Source organism: Gobius niger, assembly GCF_951799975.1.
Source record: "Gobius niger genome assembly, chromosome: 1".
NCBI classification, from domain to species: Eukaryota; Metazoa; Chordata; class Actinopteri; order Gobiiformes; family Gobiidae; genus Gobius; species Gobius niger.
The window spans coordinates 14,176,451-14,189,572 of NC_136852.1; the positions used below are offsets into that span (position 1 = coordinate 14,176,451).

Genomic DNA, 13,122 nt, shown 5'->3' on the forward strand with positions numbered 1-13,122 from the left:
TGCATTTTTTATCAGTCGGGCCACTACACGGCCTCTTTTTGAGCCAAACTCAAAAAGGCTCATGCAATCAGATTTGTTCATTCTATCGGTCACTTTGTTTCCGACATTTAATAAAATATACCATAATATTATGATTGGGTGAAGCACATGTTTGCGCAAATTATAGGGGCGATCCACTGATAAAATTAAGTCCTATACAGACTATGATGTGCTTGTGTTAATGATTAAGCGGCTGCCTTGGTCTGGGAGTCTAGTTTGAAATGATGTAACGGTTTCCGGTTTAAAGGATGTGTATTTGGACTTAAAGGAGAATCCTTTGCTGTAAAGAGATGAATCATGTCGGAGATTTGCTGTCGAGACATTAAAACTGTCGGTTGTGAAAAGCACCCAGGCCCCTTGTCATTGTACACAATCTGCTGTTCAATAGCATCCTTGCAGTAAAACTATAATTTGCAGCTAATTATCATTTCGATCCAGGTAAATCTTGAGACAATGAATCCCCTGAAGGCTGACAGTGGCAAAGGAAATAACTATTGTTGCTTGTTCCAATAGCATTGTACCACAATTATCCACATTATGTTCCCACCTTCTGCAAGGCCTGTTTAGCTCGCTGCCTGATTGTTCTATTTTCCAATAAAGCGCAAATTAATTCTATAATGGAAGTGAGAACATTGCATTCGTTCGGAGAGATTAATCCGCTCTATACAAGACGGGCAGAGTGATCTAAATGCCAGTTGTTGATTAAGTCCTTAATCGAATAATCAGACAACTCACCTGTAATGAAGTTCTCCTGCAGCCGGAGCTCAACAGTGCGTCGGTCGATGGCGGCGGGCACAAAAAGCAGACCGGTTTTGGAGCAGAGGATGGCGAGAGAGGGGGAGAGGCTCTGGCACATGCAGCGCTTGGGACATGGTTGGCCCCTGCACACTGCTGCTAGCAAGAGCACAGACAACCACAGCCTCTCCATTCTCCTCCGCTGGGAACAAGGCAACTGCAAAGAAAAAAAAAAGGAAATGAGGCGTAGAAGTCAAGTGTATGAAACAAGAAGGCTCTCTCGTCATCAGCACAGGGGAGGGCTGGCAGAAGGGACAACCTTGGGTGACTCATTGACCCACTGAGAAAGATGACCGGTCTGGTACATGACGCACTGTTTGCCTGGGTACAAAAATAATCGCATATGATTAAGAGACATTCTAAAATGATAATGAGTAATGCATATTTAAACGTCTTAAACCAATCTTTGCAGGCCCGATCTTGTGTTTCTAAACACAAACTGCTGCTCCCCAGGCCTGGCGCATTAGTGGGCTCTATGTGGGCATGACAGACTCCCACGGCCTATGGCGCGGTGAGTAGGGGTGAACATGTGCTTTCGTTTTAGTCTTCACGTTTCGGCTAAACGAGGAAAAGAATGTGAGGCCGCTTGTAATAAACCACGCCTCAGTTGACGTCCGTTTAAAAAAGTAAAATAAGCGACTCCCTCTTGCTAGTGGCGCAGACACATAGCGCAAAAGATGTGCAACATGCAAGATGACGCGTGTCAAACGTCGTGTTTGGAGCAACGCTGTCCTTGCGCCAGGTGGAAGATCGGGCCCTGCGTCTTAAGGATGCATAAATCCACGTCAAACTTTACTGTATTTACATTAAGCATATACTGTATCTGTCAGTGTCTAAGCTCACTTAGGGAAAGCTAAGTGAACAAAACAATACCAGATACATTTCCAGCAGTAACAAAAGCTTATGATTTTATTCAAAGGACAGCACAAACAGACACTGACAGACTCTTTGTTTGCTTTGACAAGACAATCTTTACTCCACACTTATGAATCAATCAGCTCTTTCACACCATAGATTTCCATGAGCTGTCCAACGTAGCCCGATTCAATATGCAGGAGTCAGTGTTTCGCTGTACACCAAGTCAACTGTCCAGCAAACACCATAATTAGATTACTAATGACCCCAACGGATTCAATTGGTATGTTGATTGGTCCATAACCACAACCAACAAAACAAAATAAATAGATTTAAATGAACTCAGACAAAACATTTCATTCCAGCAAGAAGAGGTTAATGAAAAAGATGAGATTTCTGAGCCTGCCTCTACTTGCACACAACACACTTCCTGCTTTTGGCTCATTCATTTTGACTGAAGTGATTACAACATCTATCATCAAAGCAATGTACAGTAAATGCATGAAACAGGTTATTGATTTCATGGCTCAAAATACACCACACTGTACTGTATATCGCCCAGCCCACGTCCGGATGCACTTCTCATTTATGTGCCGTATCCTCCAGTATCCCCCTTCCCTCAGCACCGGAACCCTGCTGTTGTTTACTTCTTCGCCCTAATTGGCTGGGACCTTGGGCCGTGCAGCCAATCATTGCTCATCAATATAATACACAAGGACTGCTGGGCCTGTTTGTTTTCCGTGGACACATTGTGAACTGCTTTCGCCTTTACCTTGGATTTCTATATGTCGATAGTACTGTCGCTATGACCAGGGGTTGTTTGTTTTCCATTTCGTTTCACAATAGATTGAGTTTTTCAGCCCGTCATCTCCTGTGTAAATCTCACAAAGCTTGCGTTCAGGCTCACGACAAGGAGGACTCAAACCACTATTAAGGTGTGGTGCTTTTCATAGAAATTTCTGTTTTCAAAGGTTTACAAATTGAAATTCTACAGCTAAATTGCAGTGAAGCGCACAAGCCCTTTTGGTAAAAGCCCATGTTTTAACTTAACAAAGGAAGGAAGGATACAGTTATAAAAGGCTTGACGCTGGCCTATCACACAATGCTGTGAGCACATAATGGTTTCTATTATCGCCCAGGTACATGGAGGCTTGTATTCGCCTTTGATATAGAATTTCCTGTCTGTTGGATATTTTGGCCTAGTTTATAAAACTGGGGATGCGATTTGTATGACAAAGAAGGAAATCTGTATTAACATACAGCACCCAAGCGACATTTTTCAAGTCTAAGGTGGTGAAAACTTGATATGATTCGAGAAAAGTCTACAAGAAAAAGATCATTATCAACTGCGCTTATACTGCTCAGACCTATTTCCACATTCAGTACAACTATACTTTTATACTACTATTACTTCATTGTCCTGGCTTGGTCATGGTTTACTATTACCTGATCAAAATTCTCCTGTTTGGAATTGCATGCACAGGGGGAAATAACACATCTTTGGGTCAAAGAGGTGAGTGTTTACTGGACAATGGACAAGCTGACTTTGACACACAACAATAGAAACATAATCACTGTCAATGAAACTTAATATTGGACATCTGAAGTGGGTGGAAGGGGGGAAAAAAGCAGTAACTGTGAAGAACCCAACTGGATTGCAGAAATGACTATCTGAGTGTTCCATATAGTACTGTCTATAACACAAACACAATCATACCTGACTGTAAAATGCTCTTGAAGGATTGTACTCCGCCACTCACACGTTTTACCAGGTGCCTTTTTAAAACAGAGCCCCCAGGAAATATGACTTTCAAATGATACTTTACTATCCAACATAAAATACAGGCAGCCAGCTTTTATCCCAACTTCAAATTCTATTCTTTCAAGTCAGATTGATTAGTGGAAAATACAGCAATGTAAAATCACCAAATCTAATGGGCTTGACTAAAAATAGACATACAGTAATTAGACACATGCTTTTTCCTCCCGCTCAGGAACAGCACATTGCAGAAACAATGACACCTCATTTGTCTAAATTACCTGTGAGTATTTACTGTATGGTGGTGATTTCAGAAAGATTTTTCTGCTTTATGCCTAATTAGGAACCGGTGTTTTCTCAACATTGATTGAGTTCGCGTCAAGAGTGAAAAAGATATATACTTTTTTTATTTTCACCTCAATGTTGCTCAGATTGAGATTTTTCGAAATTTTGACACTGCCTTTGCGGCACTGTGGCAACAGAGCAACAGAGGGGAGTGAAAGGGAGGGAAAAATGGCTTTAGTCTGGCAATTTTGTCTGCCAAAACAAACAAACTGAAATTAAATACTGTGTGGAAAGTTTCAAAAGGCCTTTTTTTCTGGCAGGGACAAAGGGCTCATGATGGGAGAGTGGTTTATTCGCAGAAGGTCTGTGGTTCATTCCAAGATCTGACCCGAGAAACGAGTCCTTGAGGATTTTTTTTTCTACCTTAATGTAACCAGGATGGCCCCACTAAAGATTTCAGAATCAATTTTCTAGGGGACTACATGCCATGGATTCCAGGGGATTACATGTCAACCCTGCACAGAAAGGCCCCATCAGGAACTGAACCATGGACAGTCTTGCTGTGAGAACACTGTGATACTTTGCCTTCTCAAAGCTATGTTCAAGAACACGGGGGAAAAGAAGACTTCATTCACCCTTGCATCATAATCAAAAAGGTCTTTAATTTATATAGACTATTCTGCCTTCACTAGTGTGTGTGAACTAGCTTTACAGAGAGCGAACTGTCTCCAATAAAGGACCAGGAAGTGTCTTGCTGTTTTGGTGTGATTTACTGGAAGGTAAACCTGTAACATATAGATATATAGCATACTACAATCTTAATTGGGCGTATATACAATTCAAATATAAAATAGAGTGAACGAAAGCCTCAAAAAACGATCGCATTAGCACAATGCTAATTTACATGGGAAAGCCATAGGGATACTAACGGTGTTAGCGCCTAATATATTCCTACAAATTTCAAATTGGAAACATGCTAAAAATGACTAAATTTGGTATACAATAGAAGCTAACATTGCTATCATTCGAATACTTACAGACAGATATTTTTTTAGGGCCAACATAAAATGTTACAGGCAAAAACACTGGAGTTTAGGAGCATGACTGAACTATGGTAGCACTAAGTGGACAAAATACAGGAAACTCAAAACACAAATAACAATTCCCTCAAGGGGGCAGTACATAGACAATAATAATAATCACTATGCTATATTAAAACATTGCAGACTATGAGAATTCATCAAGCCTGAATGCTAATGCAGTAACCGGTGCAGAGTCCTTAAACAGTTTTAAATTTTGGCCACCACATGCTTCAGTCTGAAATACTATCAATTCCCAAAGTTGTTTTTATCTTAATGCAGTACATGAAGCCTTGCCAGAAGCGTTCCCATTCCTCCACCACACTGTGCTCCCCTAACGCCCATCCCTCAGCCCGCCTCGCACATTTTTACGACGCTTTTATTGCAATGTGTCTTTAATGTGTTTATGTTGCTGGAATTGGTAGTGATGGCGATTTAAATTTTTCAGTCGGTTCACTCACTCAGCCAGCTTGCGTGCGAACACAACTGGCATCTGTGTAATGACCATTTTCGCTGTCACATTTGGCACCACCTCAACGCCATCAAGAGATTATATGTTTTTTGAGGCCATTCAGTTATATACACTTGGGATTTTTTTTTTTTTATAATTCGGTGGAGAATGATAGCAATCAGTCACCCGCCATTACTCACCATTCTGCTCAATTGGCAATGGGGGCTTAATAATTGCAGCGAAAACAGCATCAGGAAGTGTGGCCGTTGGTAATTATTTGAATGAGCAGCTAGTGAGAGAAGGAGCTACTCAAGGACTCAACACCTAAAGATGAATAGCTCAAGACAGAAATGTGTCCTGTCAGTAAACTCATGGATATGAGTCAAAAACCGCTGCTGATGATTTAAAAAGGACGTATCCTGTAATTGTGGCTTACACGCCATAAAAATAAGCTCGACTAGGCTCAGTTTACAGTGAGATATAAGATAAGATATTCAGGACCACTTTATAATAACTACACCTTATTTAGCATTAATTAATCATGAACTAATACTTAGTTAATCATGAACCATTCATTAATAAAATGGTAAAATGGACTCAACTTATACAGCGCTTTTCTACCTTTATCAAGCCCAAAGCACTTTACAGTAAGGAACCAGTCACCCATTCACACTCTCATTCACACACCAATGTACGCAGACACTGGAGGCAAGGAGGGTGAAGTGTCTTGCCCAATGACACAACGACAGGAGCTGGGATTCGAACCTCTGACCTTCGGATCATGAGACAACCCGCTCTACTGTGCCACCGTTGCCCGTCAAGTGCGACTCATTCTTAATCACTACTTAGCTTCTTTTAAAGAATAGTTAAGTCTTTTTGATCAATTTTGGGAAATATTATACAAAGATGTAATAAAGCAGGAATAGTCTACTTAGGAAAAGCTCACATTGTTGATAACTTGGTGGTGAACAGGTCTGGGCTCATTCTACACTTTAGGACATTGCTGGAACCTGTAGGGGGAGGAAAATACATCATTTGAACATTTTTAAACTCCGTAGTGTCCCTTTAAGGCTAAATAAGGTGTAGTTCCTTTCAGTGGATTAAGCTCCTTTGTCATCTGTTTTGTAACTTCTTAAGCCACTAAAACTCAATCCAGTATGTCGTTTAGGTAGATCCAAACACAAGGAAATTGCACTGACATTTGTCCTTTATACAGAAAATGAATCCATTTACAACAAACAAGAAATAATACTATTTTCAACTTTCTTTGTCTAGTTCACATTGTATCTCAACTCCATTTCAGCATGCAAATGATGGAAATAAGGGTTTTCAATGGGAACAAAATGCCACTGCAGATGGAAAAAAAGAAACGTCTTATTGGCTTATGCACAATGCATAAATCTGTTGATAAAACGGCAGGATACGAGTCAGTGCCTCTAAATCTGCTATATATCTATGGAGCCTGTATAAGTCTCAAAGTGTCCTTCACAGATGGTATCGACCCTACCTGAGAAGATTAAAGACAGCTTTGTTCCAGTCTATTTTTCTTCTGCAAATCAATCGGAAAACAAGGCATCCCTGCAAAATGTGTTTATCGTAATAAGGCAGACTGCAGTGTTTATGGTTTGAAGAGGGACTAAGCCTCGATTAAAGCTGACTTTCTTCTGATGAGGCCGCACTTCTCGAGACACAAGTACAACACAGGATCAGAGTGTCCCAAAGCCACTTAACACCCCTTCATGTCCATGCATAACAAATGTATCGGAAAAAACAAGGATGTTACGGCCAATTTCAAGCTTTTAAAGTGATTTTAGTGTAGTTTACAAATTTAATAGACTGAGTACAAGTGACTGAATGGGTCCTGCAATTTGACATAACAGTAATGTAACTTTTTTTTATTTACCTTAAATCACTACCTTTGCTGATTTTGGTAACCCTTCTCATTTTGCAAACTAGGAGTGGCATATGTTCAATTTCTGCAATCTTACAGACTACCGCTTTAAGTTGAAGAACATAAAGCTGACTTAAAACCAGCCACATTGCTAAGGAGTTAAAGTAATTGTAAGAAAATAGACAATGTTAAAGAGGGTTTCAGATTAAGAGTCACAAGTTGGTAAATTGGACTCTTAAAAGTGAAAAATAAAGTTGAGTTAAAATAGACCTGCTCCATATCCAAAAGGCACAATTAAATTCTGGCTAGTGTAATCCCTAATTTTTTTGGTAACATTTTAAAAGAGCTAGCCTGTGGCCAGAAAAAGTTAACAGCTCTGTGTATTTCCTTTGAGTAATTAACATTATCCATACGGCCGTATTGTTTTATAATTAAATCAGAAAACCATGAAACGTCCTCAGAGAACCTAATTACACAGGTGATAAAAAAAAAAAAATTCTAACCACTTGCATGGTTAAATCATGCTCTTGATCAGCCAGCTTTGCCAGAATTAGTTATCATGATGGAAACGGCTGCAGAATTAATTCACCCAAAATAGATCATTAATTGTGCACAAATATTTCTCCCTAATGACTGGGATGAGAACAAGTGACATTAATGGCGTTGGCAAGTCATTTCGAAACCCAGTCAGAGCCGGCTCACGCTGTAATCACGCTAGGCAAACGTGCAGGGGCCCACATCCACAAGGGGGCCCACTAAAGCTGAACAGAGCAGCTAGAATAAAGAGAACTTTACAGATGAAAAGATAAAACAGGCTGTAAACAGGCGGCAACCTCCCTCTCTCTCCGCACAGCTGCATTTTTTGACTTTTTCTGTAGTTTCTGAGTTCCACATTGTTTTGCTTTGCCATGTTTTTACTGCAAAGAGTCCATAATGGTCCTGAAGAAACAGCTTCCCCCCACACCTGCAGCACAGTGGCGGCTTCACAAGAGGAGCAACTGGAAACAAAAAAGGGACAAACGAGGAGGTATCTGGGCGAGTCTCACAGCTCAGCCACACATGCCTTCTATTGTCCTGGCTAATGGACGTTCACTGGAGAATTAAACAGATTATCTGCTAAGCTCTTCCCAGATGATGGTGAAAGACTGTTGTGGAGCGGAGGGAGCTGTGCAGGAGGAGGAGGAAGGAAGAGGTGGAGCTGAACAGTGCAGGACACCACGCTCTGAAACAAACCCAGGAGGCGCTGCACCGTTTCAGAGGATCAAAGGACACTGAAGACAGACACCCAGGTTTCCCCTACCCCCAAAAACATGCTGGTCAGGTTGACCCACAGTGGCACCACGACCTGAACACTATTTCGTTGTACGCTTGTACAATGACAAATAAAGCACTTACTTACTTACTATAACTGGCGCTGAAAATTACTTTGTATATTTAATAATCAATATACAGATGGAGAAGTTGTTATATTTAAATTTGTAGCAACGATTATAAAGGTTTTGTTCTTTTACCTTTGGATGGGTCAAGGAATATTTTAAGCTACAACACACAAAGTACACAAAATGTCCAAAGGATTTCATTTGTAGTGTAATTACTGCATTTGTTCTCAATTTAATATCATCAAAACAAAACTGAATTATCATTGGATAATCAATTCCACTCAGCTCAGGCAGACCGTACATGTGGGCTACTTTTGTGGATAACATTAGAGTGTCTAGATCTGTGTGCATGAGACTGTGTGTGTTTTACAGTACAATCCCGCCTGCTTTCCCAGAGAACGCTGCGCCTCACAATGGAGATGGATCACCCTGTCAACCAGCAGCCAGCGCAGTGTGGAGAGTCTGCTGTGTGTAATCTACAGTATCGGAGTAAAAAGCGTGGGGCTATTCATGCGTATGGAAACATGTTCTTTATACTATTTGAGTTTCTATCGCTGTCTTGTGTTCAAATATGCAAACTTATACATGTTCTTCTTAAAGATTGTCATTGTGTCCTTGGGCAGGGCACTTCACCCACCTTGCATCCAGTGTCTGCGCACATTGGTGCATGATTGAGTGTGAAGAGGTGAGTGATTCCTTGAGGTTAAATGCATTGATTGCTTAATGTAGGTGGAAAAGCGCTATATAAATGAAGAAACTTAACAATTTTTTTTCGCACCTCTTCATTGATATTTTGTTGCATAATTCAAAGTAAACTCTAAACCAACTCTTCCAGCTCATAAGCTGAACTGCACTCTGTGTTCATAATAGTGTTAACAGCATTTTTTCCTCCCATTTCAATGTGAAATTGTGTAAAGGCATGTCATGGTTAAAAGCTGAACTACCAGCTAATTTGGATATTTTCGAGAAGCCAACACGCGCGATCTGATGAGTGATGTGCTCCGACCACGAAATGGGAGGAAGAATAGGATATGCAAACTTTCAGCAATGACAGCACAGATACAGACGGCATCTCTGGAATTGTCCATATATGGTCATGTTTGAAAACAGTTAAGGGGGAAAACAATTTGGGGAAAAATCTGAACTTTCTCTAATTATTCAAAAACTACTCTCACAAATGCTGAATTATGACTCAATGAAGACACAAAGACATGGAGAGGAGCAAAGTGGTTCAACAGCCCATAAATACATAAATAACTGCAGAAAATAACTGGAGATTGCTAACATGATGCTTCATGTAACGCTAACGCTAGCTACGACTGCTAGCTCGCTTCTACTAAATAATCTGCCCTGAATAAACATCCATATGGACCTGATTTAGACTTGACTTTATTTGTATGTGATAAATAACAAAATTAGATTTCGCTAGAAAATGGCTAAAAAGAGTGATTGTGTCGCTCGGCGAAGCCACGCCCCCTTCTATGTCTGTATCTATCAGGCTAGCTTTGTATGGCACATTCAAAGCTATTGGTACTAGAGTGCTGCAACCCGTCCGACGTCCGACGGGACACGTCGGAACCCGACGGGCTCGGTCAGATTCGGACAAATATTTAGAACTTATTTTCGGGCTCGGGTCGGACTCGGACACATCAGCACGATAATAAAAAATTTAAATAAAATGGGTCTGTTTCATTTCATGCATTGCAAGCGTTCATTTGTCATTAAACTAAATAAATAAATAAACAGAAGATGCGGCATTTAAACCCGCTTATGCACTGCGCAGTGCACACGCAGTAATGCTTTTAAGAAGTTGTGAACTGCTGTGACAACGAAACACGTGCAGTGACCGCACAGGTAAAACTGTTGCTCCGCGTGCGTGCGTGCGTGCGTGCGTGCGTGCGTGCGTGCGTGCGTGCGTGCGTGCGTGCGGCCGTGCGTGCTCCGCTCATCTGTGTTGACGTTCCGAATGCCTTTTGATGGATAAAATCTGACTTTTTCCACACAAACAATATCGTATCCTACTGTGTCATTAGGCTTATGGAAATATTGTGATTTTAAATGTGTCGGGCTCGGTCGGACTCGGACACAAATATCTTAATGCTTGTCGGGCTCGGTTCGGATTTGATCACTGCTCTGTCGGACGAGGGCCGGGCTCGGACAGAAAAAAACGGCCCGATCCGCACTCTAATTGGTACTATTACAGGGAACACTTTATCTTCATCAGTCAGACCATTGCCTCACACTTGGAGATCCCACATTTAGTTATGAGCAAAGCTGTAAAATTGATTGTTGTTATGAAAACTGTTTAAAGAAGACTTTGTGGCCTCAAAACCTGAATACAGTATTTACTCAGTTGTACTGTCACCTAATGACTTACAACACTCCACAGGACTCTCCCACTTCCTCAACCTCATCTCATCAATCCCCCTCCGAACCCCATAGTGCGTTTGCAACTGCAATGAAGATGCAAGAAAGTATGAAGCAACAAAAAGAAACATTCAGACAAAACCGTCCAAAAACAGTGGTAACGGCACGCGAGGTTGTCATTGGCCAACCAAAATAAAGCGAGGATACAACGATGGGGGCTTGTAACTAAGCAACAGCCAATGATGCGCTGACGGTGAGAGTGAGGAGGTGGGAAGAGGGTGCGTTGCGGTTTGTGGGGGTGTAGTGAGAGCGTCTGCGAGAAAGTGCAAGATTGGTCCAGAGATCTCACAAGTAATGAATCGGGAGGGCTGCGGCTGTCAGAGTGGAGAGGGGGCCGTGAGGGAGGGTGTGGCGCGCAGAAATAGCAAGCAACAAAAAAATGTTTACTTCCATGCGGTAGTCTGTAGTAACAATGGGGAGAGGGAAGTACTTAACTGACTGTTGGGTTCTGTTATTTGAATGCATTTTGTGGGGATTGAAAGCCATTTGCAGCATTACAGAATTTACAGTAATAGAATGATATCAGAAGGACTGCTCGAGATTTAGACAAAAACATACTCCCTCGAAAATCCATCTGTTTTCCACTGGCTCAAAAAAAATCCATCAGTCAGAGTTAACACTGTGTGAATAGTACCATTTCCCTCTGGTAATACATCGCTCGACTCAATGAGACTTTCGCCGGGGAATTCAAAAATACACAGTTAAAATCTGTGGCCATAACTTTCGCTTGCACTTCGCAGTATATTCAAAATGTCTTGCTTTAAAACATTTGCATTTTGCTGCTCTGCTATTGTTGTGTTTACCGGCATTAACCTTGAACGCGCGATTCATACGAGGCACATTAGCGTTAATAGCCGGTCCGTACGGAATATCGACCATATGGCTCCCTTTTTTCAACCACGTGCACATCAAAAGCACTGTGCTGTAATCTTCAGTGGCGCTCTTTGAAAAATCCCCCTGTAAATGTTTGATAAGTCGTCTCTGATCCTTCAATAGTCGATGTTCTCTTAGCTCAGATGTTGAGATCAGTGTGTTCAACAGAAGACATTACGGCGGCAAACGGCACACCGGTGACGATCTGCGCTCTCCCAAAATGCTCCGAAGCGAAGAAACCCCCCCGATCCCATGTTACTCCACCGCTGCTTCTTATTTGAAGCCGCCCTATGGCATCATGCTAGTCAAGCTCTGAAATCCATAGAACAGCATGTGCACTTTTGACCGAACAGAAGTAGCCTCGTCTGTAACCTCTCCAGAGCAGACAAGATCACAAATGGACTTTTCCAACTCATCTTTTCATTTTGTTTAATCATTAAAATAGGGCTTTCACTATTTTTCAATTAAACTGTTAAAATAGGTGAGGTTATGGCCATCCTGACCCATCCCCACAGGAGGGGACAGAGTTTAAATATGGGTTTACTAGTCTGGCGTTTCTGTGCTTCCAATCTGACATTTGACTGAATGAGAAGTAGCTTTTTTGTTTTGTTGTGCCAAGTGTTACGGCTCAACTGTTGTAGACAATAGACCAATTCAGGGATACGGTAAAAATTGCATGTATATTTGCAATGGGAGAGCTCAGTTGCAGCAGTTTCCATTTCCTCCTTTTCCTATATCAATTTTTTACAGTTTCTTTTTCTTTTCATGGAAATAGAATCTCCTTCCAAACATACAAGGTGCTTGGTGAAGAACCCATCAATAAAAAGAAGCCCTAAGTCATTGTGTACAGGCACATATCCCCGACTTAATGGAAAAACTGTAAAACACAAATGAATGCAAAGTCAATAGTATTGGTTGTGCAGTCAAAGCAGCTGACGGGGAATAGAATATCATGATTCAGAGCATGTGCTTTCAATCAGGAATTTGGTATTTCATCAAAATCGCTTTTTCCCTGGCTCCGTTTTTGTTTTAATTAAAATGTTTGGCAGTGAGGAATCTGAATATTGGTTGTGCTAAAACAATACCTGTGTTTATTATTAAACCTTTTATTTCTTTTTTAAATCAGCGGGGGATATATAGTGGGATGGACATGATCCAGGATGTGGCTCAATTTCTAGCAGCTTTTACTGGACACAGATTTATGGTCACCTTACCCTGCTCTGACCACCAACATGCTTGTTCAGCAATCGCCTCTTTGCACACTGGATCCTCTTTAAGCTGCTGTGAAG

General features: G+C 41.3%; 1 protein-coding gene across 2 annotated transcripts in view; it reads right to left on the bottom strand.

Annotated features, from left to right (window-relative positions):
* The window catches only part of LOC306976265 (leucine-rich repeat and fibronectin type III domain-containing protein 1-like protein), a 173,314-nt gene that overhangs the window by 66,902 nt on the left and 93,290 nt on the right, over positions 1–13,122 (bottom strand). For both annotated transcript variants that reach the window (XM_079574173.1, XM_079574172.1), the window contains exon 3: positions 775–991. In XM_079574173.1, coding sequence (XP_079430299.1) covers positions 775–967 — 193 coding nt within the window. In that variant the 5' untranslated portion in view covers positions 968–991. The remainder of the gene's footprint in view (positions 1–774; positions 992–13,122) is intronic.